The 14,798-nt window shown below is 40.1% G+C and overlaps 1 protein-coding gene across 4 annotated transcripts in view; it reads right to left on the reverse strand.

The window, feature by feature from the left end:
- LOC120734394 (T-lymphoma invasion and metastasis-inducing protein 1-like) overlaps window positions 1–14,798 on the reverse strand; it is a 51,108-nt gene that overhangs the window by 3,074 nt on the left and 33,236 nt on the right. For all 4 annotated transcript variants that reach the window (XM_040033202.1, XM_040033203.1, XM_040033200.1 and 1 more), the window contains 11 exons: window positions 13,942–14,075; window positions 5,068–5,292; window positions 4,711–4,779; window positions 4,474–4,599; window positions 4,091–4,199; window positions 3,781–3,960; window positions 3,509–3,627; window positions 3,299–3,407; window positions 1,554–1,612; window positions 1,129–1,225; window positions 179–266 (listed from right to left, as the gene is read on the reverse strand). In XM_040033202.1, coding sequence (XP_039889136.1) covers window positions 179–266; window positions 1,129–1,225; window positions 1,554–1,612; window positions 3,299–3,407; window positions 3,509–3,627; window positions 3,781–3,960; window positions 4,091–4,199; window positions 4,474–4,599; window positions 4,711–4,779; window positions 5,068–5,292; window positions 13,942–14,075 — 1,315 coding nt within the window. The remainder of the gene's footprint in view (window positions 1–178; window positions 267–1,128; window positions 1,226–1,553; window positions 1,613–3,298; window positions 3,408–3,508; window positions 3,628–3,780; window positions 3,961–4,090; window positions 4,200–4,473; window positions 4,600–4,710; window positions 4,780–5,067; window positions 5,293–13,941; window positions 14,076–14,798) is intronic.

Consider the following 14,798-nt stretch of genomic DNA (forward strand, 5'->3'; position numbering starts at 1 on the left):
TTATCTGTGGCCTTTTGTGTGTATGCAGGAAAAAATGACCATGACTTTGTGAAACATGTATAAATATGTACATTTAATTTAAAAAATATAATGTTTTGAACTGTTTTTTTTAAAAGTGCTATACAAATAACCTTATTATTCATGTTCATACGTTTTGAATCTGTATGTGCAGTTTTACCTGAAGCACAACTGGAAGCTTCTCTCTGGTCTTCCTTCAGATTCAGACCTCGTGTGGACAATTTCACAGTCCGCCGTGGCCTCTGAGTCTGAGAAAGGCCCAGAAGAGAAAAGATGTGAAATACATTTGCAGAAGTATTCAGTTAATTTCCATCATCAATTTCTTTTCCCTTAACAACAGGCCATTAGGCAGATAAACAGCCTTGTTTGGGCTGAATCGCCGGAGGGTGATTTAAAGTTCACTTAGGACACAGAGAAGATGTGAGAAAGAAGGCATGCAGATCTACTAATGAGTATTTATCTGTTGTGTCTACAAAAGGTTATTTATTTTCTGCAGGAGAGGAAAGCAGCATCACTGACAGGCCTCCAAAGCATCTTAAGCGTCTGTCACAAAATGCTGATTTATAACCGCGGTTATTTTGGGGGACAGGGTAACACGCAAATGATCTTTTCAATGATCTTGGCATAAAAACTAAAAAAGAGCAATTTTGCCTTGGAATAGTCTGGTTATGGCTTTAGGCACTTTAAGGTTAGGCTATAATCTAGTGGATGTTTTTGGATGACCTGATAAATTAATTAATGCATTAAACAAGTCATAGCCTCTAACACATAGAAAATCATGATTTTCTCTCGTTTCTTCATGAAAACACTTTTATTAATGTAAATTTTGAGCTTATCGCTACTCTTCCTAAAAAAAATAATAATAAAAAAAAATGTTGATATGTTGGGGTTCCAGTTGTTGTCCAACACATTCATACATTATAGACTAATGGTCAAATAATACATTTTTATTGCACATTTGAAGATATGCTATAACTAAATCCATGTGTTTCTGGTGTAATTAGTCCATTCATGTTTATGTAAAACTCCAAATCAGTCCTCAAAATGCTAACAGTACCTGAGGGAAAATATTAAAAATTGCTGCATGTTAGTATATTTAAATATACTCACTTGGGAGGGTTCGGACTTGCAGAGAATCGGTTGCAATCATGTGACGGAAGCGGATGGGATCTTTTTCATCGCCCCCAGACCCGCGATGAGATGCACCCTGAAAGATAGAGACTGGTCAGATATTTAATGCATAACCGCTGCAGTGCATCAACATGACAGCAGAGAGCATCAGAGTGCAGGGAGAGAGAAGGTTCATTGAACAGACACAAGTATCTACTATACTGTACTATGGGGAGCGTGCACACACGCAGTTACTGCAGCTGCCAATAACTGCCCTCACACAACCATGAAACATTAGCCTAATTATTTCTGTCCCCCATGCAATGTAAAAAGAGAACACGTTAAAAGCACTTCAGAGGATGTGCACCCTCCATCACTGTGTCTTAAAATGCAATTAAAATTAAAAGTCCAAAAAAGGTACTTACAATTTTTTTCCTGTGCTTAGAGCAGTCCTTGTAGACAAATACAACTGCTGTTTTGAACACTGCATGTGGGCAGAGAGAGAGAGGGGGAGAAAAGAAGTGAGAGAATTGATTAACAGGGTCTGCATTTGTTCTTTGTGCAACAAGCAACTTCTACTCACTGTCGCCTTGCCCAAGAAAGCACATATAATAAGCAGATGTAATATTTATTGTCAAAAGTGTCTCAGCTGAGTGCATTTTAAAACACATCCCAGGCACTTGTGAGTAGGTGTGTGAGAACTGCATATCACACCATTAATAATCACTTCACCCAAAAAGTGAAAAACAATGTAAAGATCCCAGTTTGCATGACTGGGTCCATTTGCCCATTAACTGAAAAAGCACCGAGCAGTACCAAAGCCTGACAGTAAAGCCTCACACGAAACAGTAAAGTATTCATAAATGCAGAGCAAGTGCTCTTTCATAAAAATGTAACTGCATGCAGCTCCTCTGATAAGTTTAGAAATGTTCATGATGAACAAGAATGTCATGGCAACACTGGTTTATTTTCTGGGATGATATTTTTACATCTTTGACATAAAAAAAAAGGTGCAAAAGTTGTGGTTTATTACATACATGACAGCTTCTGCTTGGTCACATATTTGAAACAACTTGTTTTGGCAGCATAAATAAATTTGTTAGTTTCCTGGGAAATACCCAACTTTCACAGACAGACCACATATTTGCCATCATTTGTGGAGACCGTTCTAAAATGTTTATCCTAGCCCTGTTCATCCATCACTGCAGGTGTTCATTGAGTTGAATGCATCACCTTTATCTCTCCAACATACCCCCAGTCTCTTTATCTCATCTGACCTCAAATTTATACTGGGTTCAGTGCAGTTAGCTGCAAACTCAGGTTCCTCTTACGGATCCTGACCATCAGAACCAAGTTCTTCTGCGCTGAGGGTTGTAGATTATTCCGAGAGATATTCTTGAGTTGTGTTAATCTTCAGTCATATCTACACTGAGTTTCTGAGACTTTCCCGTTGCACTGTGTGCCAATTGAGCCAATGAGAGTTGTCAAATTAACTCTTTGAGGGTTGCGATAGAGAAGCTACTAGCTGTGAACTGTGAGGACTAAAGGGGAGTTAAGAACAAGGACATTAAGTAAAGTTAAGTAGCTTTCAGCACCACTAAATTAATAATCTAAATTTACGTCATTTCAATTTAAAACAGGACGGCACATTACTTAGCATTAGTACTTGGATCCATTGTGTAAATGTGACAGCAATTTTTCATCTGCAGTCCCTTATGTGGGTGTTGATTTCTATTAATTGTGCTTGTTCTACAATCATTCTGCCCCATGAAAAAAAAACCCTGTTAAAATTATGAAAAATAGAATATAATAATGACATTCATGTCCATTATGCAAACTTCCAGCTTCAGCTGCATCTATGGCAGAGTGCACTAGAATTAGCGATGCTTGGTCTACACAGGTTTTTAATCTATCCTGTGCATAAAGACACAAACTGTATATTGACCTTTTTTGATTATTCATAAAGAAGAGCTGAGGCTGAAAATGAAACCTATGATAACTCAAAATGTAGACAGTTGATCAGCTTAGGTTTGTAATCACATTAAACATCAGTACAACAAATCCCCACTTTATGGAGACTCTGTCATATTGTAGGTATATCTCTGTGTTATGTAAGGAGGTATTCCCGGCAGCCTGAATTTCAGGTGGTAAAATCTACATAAAACCGTACCAAAAGCAGCTAAATCCGGGTCCTTTTTGCTCTTGGCCAAAGAGGTTTGAGGGTTTATCCATGCCACTGTAGAATGTAGTAAAAGATCCCCCATCGAGAGGTCAGCCACCTGTGATGCATAAAGTAAAAAAAAAAACATGTTACAAAAAAAAGCAAATAAGTCACAGGATCATTCACTGGGCTTAAGGCTGATACGTTAATGTGTTCTACCTCTTTTTTATCAGCAGTCTGCTCGTTGATCAGCTGGTCAAAAACAGCGCCGTACTCCTCGTGAAGCTTTTGCATCTCATTGATGTGACTTGCAACTTTGTTCATGGCCTTAATTGCAACTACATGGGGCAAATATTTATAGTTAAAACCCCAAATCATTGATTCACCAACACCATATCCTGAATATACAAAGTTCTATGTAGCAGGCGAGTAGACGATGATGCACCATTTCACCACAGTTTTAAATGCTCAATGAAAAAAAGGATACTTACCATCCAGGTGGTAGTGTTCCTCACTGTCCGGGTCAGTGAGAGAATAGAGCTCCCTTAGCAGAAGTGGATACTTCAGCACTCTTTGGATTGGTTTGATCAGGTAAGACTCGAGAGTGGATGAATGTTGCTGTCTGGGATTTTTCTCAGCCAGGAAGGCCTTGAATTCTGGATCGGTCTTTGCTGGAGGAGCGGAAATTTAAACACAGATTTATTTTGTGTAAGGCACAAGGTAACGCAAAGACTTGCTTTTAAAAATAGTAAGGGGTGACTGCATGCTTGGCATGAGGCAAGAATCTGTTAATGTTTTTACCTTTAGCGAGGACCTTTGGGACTTTGGTGTGACTGGCGCAGAAGGCGCTGTAAATCTTAAAGCGATCAGCATAATACAGGAATGACCCACCCAACGAGAACAGCACCTTCTGCAAAAACAGACGAGCATAACATACAATCATAAGATTATATGATCGCGTTTAAATGATGGCAACGCACATTATGTGGAAATTCCAATTTTGAGAAGCTGCTAAATAAGAAAGAGTCTCAACTTTTTTTTTTTTTGTTTGATTAACATAAGCTCTTTATTATGCGTTATACAAACAGCAGTACCAAGGGGGGAGTGTTCCCTAAATGAGACAAAATAATTAGAGGATTTGAAGCCAAATGAAGCAGTTGGGTCTAAAATCAACATTCCTTCACCTTAAATTGCTCCACCCTTTCCAGCCTCTCCTGGTCTGGCATCAGCCTGATTCCATCTTCCAGCGTGCGTAGGAACTCCACCTGGAATTCCACCATCTCTCCGAGGTTACCAAACAAAACGTCCAGCTGCAACACACATCACTGTCAGCACTACTTTCGAGCAAAAATCGTGTATAGGTTATGGTATCTAAGCAGTTTATTTCAATTCTTGGATAATAAATATCAAGTGAAGAGTACCTCATCCTGAGTCAGGAAGCTCTTTTCCTGCAAAGGTTTCAAGTAGCGCTCTATTAGGCAGTTCAGATCCTGAATGAGACAGATATAAACAAGATCAGCCTGTCATCAGATGCTCGAGGAGGAATGAGGCATGTCTTGTGTCTGTTGATTTGAAGGCTATTTAATGAATCATTTGCAAAGATTTTAAAGAATGGAAAGAAGTCAACCGCTTGCGGGTTTCAACATAACTCACACTGACACAAAAGTATTTCAGCAACGATGACACAGGAACACACTTGGCAAAACGTTTGTGAGTCTGAGACCGTAGCTGCATTCTTGCGGCACGCTCAAAGAACACTTCAGAGACCCTGTACTCACTTTGACATAAGTCTTCTCCGTCTCCACCAATTCATTGATGACCTTGCGCAGTTTGTCAGCGTGGGAGAGCTGTTTCTGTGTGGCCGCGGCTGCTGTGGGTGGTAAAACCGACACAGGACTTGGAGAAAGGGATGACGAAGACGATGAGGAGGACGACGACATCGGGCACTCGGGGGGATTGATGTCATGAAGGCCGCGGCAGAAAACAGTGACCTGCTCTGTGCTCTGCTCAGAAAGAAAAGGAAGCAGAGCATGCAGAATTTTTAAGGGACCGCTTTAAAAACCACTCACAAAAATTAATAAAATAACTAAATGACTATAATATGTAGGTTTATTTTGAGACGTACGCATTCATCATTAACAAGACATTAAACGCATTCCTACAGTCTGCTATGTATCAAAGACACCAAACATGAAGTCTAAGGAGCTTGGAAAGAAAAGAGTCTGGACTTTTTAAAATTGCTTGAAGACGTTTCACCTCTCATCCGAGAAGCTTCTTCAGTTCTAGGGTCAAATGAGGGTCCTCTTTTGAGGAAGAGAAAGAAGCCATCTATGTCCTCTGTGAACGACCATCTTTGAACAGAGGCGGTGGCTTGCGACACGAACTGTCTGCCATCCATTTCTGAGATCCCTTCCCAGACGCCTTAACGCCCACTCACATCCTGGGCCATCTGACCTCAGGAAATGATAGGGTGTGGTTAGGTTTCACAATGAGCCCACCCGAAACCTTGGCTGATTGTGACCCACACCCATTTTGACACCTTGGCTCATGCGATTAGGTAGAGGATCATTAGGGGGGTCCATTGTCCCTCTTGGGGGGATACTCCCACAGGGTTTAAAACTGGGACTCTCTACCATTTGACCCTAGAACTGAAGAAGCTTCTCGGATGAGATATGAAACGTCTTCAAACAACTTAAAGAAGTCCAGAAGCTTTTCTTTCCAAGCTCCTTAGACTACAATGGCCTGGATGACTGAGAACCTTCACAGACATACCAAACATGAAGAAACCTGCTAGATTCAAATTGTTAGCAGACCTAATAAGGGACTTGTCGCCTCCTGCTCCTTTTCTGCAACTATAAAACCAGCAGTCTCTGATATTACTCTTAGAACTTGTTTAGTAATGACCAGAAACACATGTCACACATCATCCATAACATTACACACTGGAACCAAACACTGAGAAGAATATATTATATATTATAGGCTTACATCAAAATGTTTCTTTATTAGCCTCACGGGAGTGAACATGAACACAACAGAGTGCTGCATATTGAAAAATGGACAAAGTGAAAAAGCAGCAGCATCCAAACCAACAGGCTGAGTGTGTTTTTAAAAAAAATCAAATGTTCTACAAGTAATACAGCAGCATGTCTCCCTGCTGCACCAGTGGTTATGAGTCTTTCCAGCATCTGCCAATACTTTCTACAACAGACTTCCTGTAGGTAAAGAGGTGTCTCTGAATTCAAACCCAGAGTTCAATAGTTTTCTTTGCAAGCCCAGGCAGGCTGTCACAAGGACTGAGTTCTTCTGAGAAATCTAGAAAAAAATAGATGTACATGTGCATATTATAGAGTCTCTTACTAACACCAACTATAAGGGAGCTCAACTCTAAAAATCTCATTAATTACCAGTCCTCCTGTCCAGAGATGACACTGAACCTTTATTGTTTATTTCCAGTGTACATGTTAATCATTTATAAAGCAACCTTTAAAGAAAGGCAAAAGAATGTAATCGAGAAGAAAACTACAGGTAATTTAAACTCTAAGGGACAAACAAAGACACTAAAACCATCACAAAGTAAAACTACAAACTGAGTCGTGTCAAGCTGATTGATGATGCAAGTTTAAATCTGTATTATCTGTAGGCAGCACAAAGCGGGTTTGATCCTATTTCAATCGCCATTTACTTAAACGGGATGCCACCAGTGTTACTCGCAGAAGTGCTTTTGAGAACATATGTTACAAAACTATCATTTTTATGGGTTCAGTGAAAGTGTTTACTTATTGTAATCTCTGATATGGCAGTACACCTCACTGTGTGCTGCTGATAGCTGATTTACATAAACTGGTCAGCTGGGGAAGTGGCTTGTCTTTACTGATTCAATGCCTTGTCTCCTGCTGGACTGCAGCAATGACAAACATAATTTTCCATTGTGGTATTCAAACCAGTTTTGCAAGTTTGCTATACACACACACACACACACACTTGTTTGCACAGCAGAATTGGGCAAACAAAGAGATTATCGACAGTCCTCCTATCACTAACTAACTACAGTCACAATAATAAACACTTACCACAAAATGAACTAAAAGTCTGAATACAAGTAAAATGACACAGGTAACTGAATTTTGTGTAGCATCCAAATAATTTACATTGCTTACAAAGGTAATAACCGCATAAAAAAAAAACATATCCACAATAAAGACCCTTTAAACTCCCCAAACTGACCTTACACATCGCCGAGAACAAGTTTTATCAGACATTAAATCTTGTTCACCGAAAACAGAATACTAAGGACCGGAAAAGCATGCAAGGATGAATGTGCTGCGATCTGTGCAGTGAGAATTCCTCCGTGTTTCTAAACACAACAAGCAGAGCAATGACACTGCCATTTTTGGCCCTAAAAGCGAGGTCTCGCCCTTGACTGCTGAGTGGCAGATGGGGCAGTGGCAGAGACAGATGACAAGAGATGGGGAACGAGGAAGGAAAAGAAGAATGGCAACATGATGCCGCACCATGACCAATAACTAACTTTCACACTGGCAATCTAAGTGGCATAGAGAAAATTGTGAAGAGCATAACTAATAGGATTCAATGACTATTTATCTGGGGTTTATTTAAACCCCAAAACAAACAAGTGCAAGCTTCGATCGCAGATTCTAATGTGCAGTATAACAGTTATTAGCTTGTTCAGAATCGATGCCATTTTACTCCCCATGCCACTGAGATATAAACACGATATAGTAAATAATAATAATAATAATAATAATGTCTAAAAAAAAGGGTAGCTCATACACTCAAAATGTGTGATAAGATACAAATATTACATAAAATATTAAAAAGGGTTGTACAACTAGGGATTGCACTAAGCATAAGCTTAGCATTGCTGGTACAATACCATGACATTATCACTAACCTTTGTGGGATTGCATCCACAACACAAGCCACCTCACACACACACACACACACACACACACACACACACACACACACACACACACACACACACACACACACACACACACAAAAACAAGAGTGCACAGCTCACCAGCTGTAACATGTCATAGATGGATTCGGTCGGTGGCTTAGAATTTCTTCTTCTCCTAAAAGCGGACATCCTGGCAGGTGAAGTTTCGACGAGAAATCAGGTTTTCATTTCCTGTCCTGCTTTTCAATTCCAGAGTGCTTCCACTCTTCCTCTGCCCCGGGAAGGCTGTGTTTTCCTGCCCTGTGCAGAATGTAGAGTTGCCGAACTTGTCCAGCTAAACTGATCAGAAGTGCTAAAGGAGATGCCTGCTATTCAACACTCACCCTGCTCTGCAAAACACTGCAGCTGGTAAAATCATTACTGTGGCAGCTGAACAAATGGGTCATTAGGCAGACTGAACAGAACAGATTGCAATGAACAACAGCACTCCCATGTCACCTTATCCTACAGCGTCTATCCAATCACTTTCTATTTTTTCAATCCACCGGCTGTCTCTGCATGCTGCCCTGAGCGCCAGTCTCCACTCTCTTCTTTGCCTCGTATCTGTACTCGTTGCCTCTTCCACTTTTCTGTCCAGGTGTTTGAGAGGAGCGGTGGCAGGCGGCGTAGAACAAAACATTAAATAACAAGATCAAACCTCACACCCTCATGAGAGATGTAAGAAGAGATGGGAGGAGAAAGGAGGGAGGAGAGAATGGGTGTTGAAGAGGCAGTGGGTGGTGGGAGCCAAACACTCCAACAGGCATCTGCCTTCTCTCTCTCTCTCTCTCTTTCTCTCTCTCTCTCTCTCTCTCACTCATCACTGCTGAGAAAGACTTATGTCACTACATGCTTGTATTTGAACTTGCGCTCCGTTTGGAAATGGGTTTTAAGAAATACCGTGGTTAATGCAATTATTTCTAGAATAACGACAAAAAGAACACGTGGGAACCAACTCAGAAAAAGTTTGTGCCCTAATGCACCAACTATGCATCCCATAGTCAAACCAGTTCTTGCCATTTCCAGAAACTATGTCACACAGGTCAGAATAAGTTCTTTCTGAACATTGAAAATGGCAAAAAATAAGTATATTCCACATAAACGATAAACTTTAATCCTTTTTATAAAAACAACAGTTGGAGTGGAGAAAGAGAGTAGCAGCTTTTCTCCAAGTCCAGCACATGCTGTCCTTATTAGCACAGTGACTAAATGTACTATATCCTTGACTCGGAACAGAATGGGAGGAAAGTCTAGTATGACAGAGGAGCATGGAGGCAAGCACAAACCTGCTCTCACACCCATCAGCTGAAACCATGCTGAGCGAGAGCCAGAATAACCAGAGATTGCTCATATCCACACACTTGGCACACAGAAGCACAGCACACACATCATTCCACAGCTATGCAGTGAATTTTGACATGCAATACACACACACACGTATAAGTAAATGGAAATGTCTAGCAATTCTTACGGACGTGCCTCCAATGCCTCCTTGCACAGTGTTTGTCTAAAAGAACAAGCATTTACTTGTCAATATTTGAGCATGGACAGGAAGGAGGGAGGGAGGAGAAAGGAAAGGAAAGGAAAGGAGGATATGTCTTGAAGTTCAATTTCACTGGAGATCAGGAAAACATGCAAATCCATAAATCCCTGCAAGGACTGATGGGATATACAGAGAGAGACTTAAATCATATAATCTGAAAGCATGATTATGTTACGACATGAGTCTTCATAAATCTGCACAGGAACATTTCGAATTCAGAGCCGTGGATTTGCAGACTACAGGCTTCAACTCAAAGTTGTAATGGGTGAAAAAAGTTAGAGGCACTTTTTTTATTCCCTTAAACAGCAGCAACCAGCCAGTTCTGATAACACAGCATTAGAGGATTAAGTCGTGTACATTTGAATTTATTTAAATTTTGGAAAACCACCAGAAAGAATGTGTTTTCTTGGTGTGTGTTTACCAAAATATTCTAACACTAACATACAAATTGATGTGTTATTTCTGCATCCTCAGTGTTGACTTTGTGAAGATTATTGCTGCCTTAGAGGCTTCATAAATCAGCACAGTGCTCCCTCCAGTGGAAAACTGTGGAAGAACAACAGCATCTGAGACAAAGGTGAAAAGGCCCGATTGGAGGGAAGGGGGGCAAGTGAAAGCATAACTGAAGACTTGTGCCCCTTATACAGTCATAATAGCCAGAAGCTATAATAATTATATTAAACAAATAGACTAACTCCAAATGAACAACTGGAATTATATCATCAAGAATAAATCAAAACAAACCTTGATAAAAATTGCACACCACCCTTCAAACACTGAATAATGTATTTTCTATCTCAAATGCCCTCAAGCCAAACTATTAGACATTTGTAAATTATTATCACACTTGTCAGTGAGGCTGACTACACCTTGGAGAACACTAGCAATCACCGACATCTCTACTATCACCGTTATCCTGAGAAATCGGCGCTTTTTTCTCTGGTCGGTTTATCATAGCGGGGAGGTTGCTCTGTGCTTTGTCTAAAATAATGAACATTCCCATATCCCCCGGCTAGCCAGACACTCATTTATCTCCACTAAATGATGTGAAACACTGTGGAGAATGGAGTAATTAGAATGTGGGGATAATTAAAATTGTCCCACTTTGCCTCGTTTTCCTCACTCCTCTGCCACCATGGCACCGCAGGCGCTGGGTGAAATGAGGTAAGACGCAATCCGCAGCACTTCGAAGCTTTTCCAAACAGGAGACTTGAGAAACAAAAGGCTGATCAACATAAAGAAAGGACAAATAGTTTGGGTGAATGTGTGTTTGTTTTTGAAGAAAATGCCACAGTTTTGGCAGTCTGTGGCAAGTTTGGATTGAGCATCCAAGTGTTCAGGCTAAGGTCAGTGCCCACAGCCGGCTGGAGAGCTAAGGGAGCGGGGCTGTTTTAAGTGCCAACGGCATCCTCATGTTGTTTATGGTAATGAACAGCAGGGGGTTCGTGAGGAGGAGGGTGGAAAAAGACCCAAGATCAGAATGAAACTACAAGGACAGAAGGAAAGAAAGGGCATTCAAAACAAGACGGCAGATAAAGGTGCTGGATGAAAAGAAAAGAGCTGCTGTGTCTGATGGTCATGGTCACATTGTTGCTCTCAATGTGGAAAATAATATGACAGTAAATCAAAAATCTAAGGAAATTAGGGGTACAGCAAAGGTAAAGATGAAAGGAAAGGATGGAAAAAAGCAGCAGGGCACAAATCAGACAGCTCGTGTTAGACGAGAGCAGGAGGTGAAAGACACAAAGGTGAGATGAAGATCACTGACTTAACACTTGTGTTCTATTCTTGTTTACTGGTTTGCAGTGAATATTTTTTCCTCTTATAAACAATCCCGATTAGTCAAGTACATTAGTCTGTATGGCTGTGTGGCTGAAAGAGGTCGATTCCCCGAAAAGGCTTTGGATTTGTTGGCCATATATTTCGGATCCCAGTTTTGACTGATTACTGAATTTAACCATACAGCAGATACACAGAAGAACAACTGTGAGGTTAAAACGGCAAAGCAATTTTCAATGTTAATTAAAAACTGCGAAGAGTTTCAGAAAGTTTTGTGCGGCATCTTCAACTAAATGTTTTCTTTCATCATGAGTTCAAATTAGAGTCTCCTCTATATCAAGCAGCAAGGCAAGCTTTTCTTTAAGTATTTCACTCACTTCTAAAACTGGCACATTGGAATCACAGAGGAGTCTTCACTGAAGCTGCATTTGACCTCACCCATTAGCTCTCCCTTGAGATTGAAACTCATTGACACAAAATGAAGAGTGAATACAGCGATGTCCCTTCCCTTTCTTCTTTGTTCATGCCTAGGTTATCAACATTGGTCCAAAAAAGGAAAAAATGTTTCCGGTGGTTACTGGCTATCAGACAGTGCCAAGGTAATGGAAGTGACAAGCATATCAGAGGGAGAGTGGATGGCACACGGCCTGTCCCAGCAATCACTGCGTCGACCCTGATCAGTCCAGACATAATCTTAATTAGAAAGTGATGCTGTTCACTCACCTGTCTCCAGTTCAGTGTTCCAGAACGCACACTCGCACCCAACACGTACTATGTGCACATCTGTTAATGTGCCAAGACACATACACACTACATTTTGCTATGAATACAGTGCTGCTAATGCAATATGCTGTCAGCACCACAGAAAACTGTTATCGGAGGAAGAATATGGTTATGATTACAGTGTTAAATCCGTAGGATTCACAGACTCACTGTAACCATCATGTTGGGCTTATATATGCCCTATATATATTATGACTGTGACAACAGAAAATCCACTGAGAATCTCCCATCTTTTTAGACCAACACTTTTTTTCTGGTTTCATGTGACATGCAGAAACAATTCAAAGCAAAGTAATCAGAAAATCCACACACGTTCCTGCATTTAACAGGATCTGGAAAAATTACACAAAAAAAGAGCATAAATCAACTGTTGTGTGTCTGTACATATTTAACTGTGTCTTGCTACTACACGTTTAAAAGAAACTGAAGCGGATCATTGTGTCATTGTGACCCCCTGTGGAAATGACCCATGTGGTCATTGCCAACAATGCCATTTCACAGTTATTCAGTGACCCCCATGTGGGAAACTACAAAATAAAGAAGGTCAGTTTGTATTCTGCATCATATACATGCATACATATCCTTATGGATTGGCATAGATTAGCAAATCACTAGCTCATTAAAAAGGTATAGTTAAATACCACAGTGTGCATCAGAAACAACTAATTGTGAGTTTTTCAGCAAAACAATGTTCTTGGATATTGTAGGAGCTGAGATAATAAATCATTCACGCAGAGGGAAAGACAAACTATTCTGGAGAAACACACTGCATGCCTAAAGAAATGAATAAGAAATTTGATATTACAACATTTTTGTGACAGCCTTTTGCAAAAATAGCCACACTGCCGTTTTGTTATGTGGCGTTTTACACACACCTTTTTTTGTATGTGTAATTTTGCCCATAGTGTTATTTCTGTATATAGTCCTGTATATAATACAAACAATAATTGGTGTATGGTTTTTTTTAATGTTAAACTAGATACCTTGTATATAACATATAACTTGGATACATTTGATTGTGTAGATAGTGATGCATTTTTTACATTGTTTGATCAATTGTAACCCAGGGGAGATGAGATCATAGTGCATCTTTTCTTTAGAAGTCTGAGGAAAAACATCGCACATTATGTATCATGCTACGGCTTACTGGTGTGCCGGTCAATCACTTCTCGTATCTGCTGAATTTTTTGATCCAGCACTCATTCTATTGAACCCTTTAGCTTTGTTCAGACTTAGTTTGGCAAACTCTTCCTATATAAAACATGAAAGCAAAGCGACTGCTGAAATTTGTTCAAACATAAATCCAGCCTGTGTTGGATTGTTGATCAAATGATTGTGTTTTCCTTTGCTGTCTGGCATGAAATGTAAGAAATGTCCCCGAAGATGTCAGGCTGCAAGATGACAATGCAACAAATCAAAGACTAAGAAAGCTAAGACTAAAGCTGCCAAAACATCAAACACTGAGCACCAAAAACTACATCCTCTGTTGGGCTAAACTGTTAATACCCTGTTATTTTTGCATGTCTGAATTTTTTACCTGGCTTGGTGTGTGAAACTGTGGCTTTGTAAAACATATCTTACTTTGTATCCAGTCCCAATGCAAGTTTTATCTTCCTGATGATCTCTGTGGCTCTGCAAGGGCAGACAAGGTTCCTCCTCATAAGTATCATCTGGGCTCTCCAGTGGCAAACCTGACACATCATCCAGGATGTCTTCTACAAAAAGGACAAAAGGCAAAGCTGACAAAGAAGACTACACATACCTATACCAAGCTGCTTTCATTTATTTGTGCACTTCATCTGCATTTACTTTGAGAGCCTGGGTGAGTCTGGCTGATTTTTAAAAGGTAACAAGTATGTAGTCGTAACTTTTTAATGAAAATAATAATTTAATAGCATCCTCTTTGTGTTGGATTAAAGTGACAGCAATTAAAGATTCCTATAACCTTTAGTGTTTCTTATTATGATATCACTGTTTAGTAAAATTAGTTATTATTCCTTCCATTTTAAAGTCTCTGTGCTGAAGAACTCTTTTATACACCTGTGTCCTCAAAGCATGACATCATCAATAACCTCCATCTGGCTGCTTAAGTGTTTTTCTCTCCATCTGACCCTTTGCATATGGCATATCCTGCATGATGACAGCTCCACGCTGCTGAAGGATTCATATTAATATTCATATTGCTCCGAGTTCCAAACAATGCCAGCTTGTCAGGCTGCGCATTGCAAGTCCTGGTTTATAAGGAATACAAATGATGCCCTTGCACAAATAAAAAGAGCAGGTCAAAGGAAGGATGGCGGCTGCCTGCAGGTTAGTTATCAGACAGCATCCATGCATAATTAGTAGATCGCCCTGTTCACCTCACTGCATGCAAAAGATGTATCTGAAACCTCTCTTTTTCACCACAGAAAGTTGGGTTTTAGAGGGTGAATGATCAC

Source organism: Simochromis diagramma, unplaced genomic scaffold (genome assembly GCF_900408965.1).
Source record: "Simochromis diagramma unplaced genomic scaffold, fSimDia1.1 OVJJ01000216.1, whole genome shotgun sequence".
In the NCBI taxonomy this organism is placed as follows: Eukaryota; Metazoa; Chordata; class Actinopteri; order Cichliformes; family Cichlidae; genus Simochromis; species Simochromis diagramma.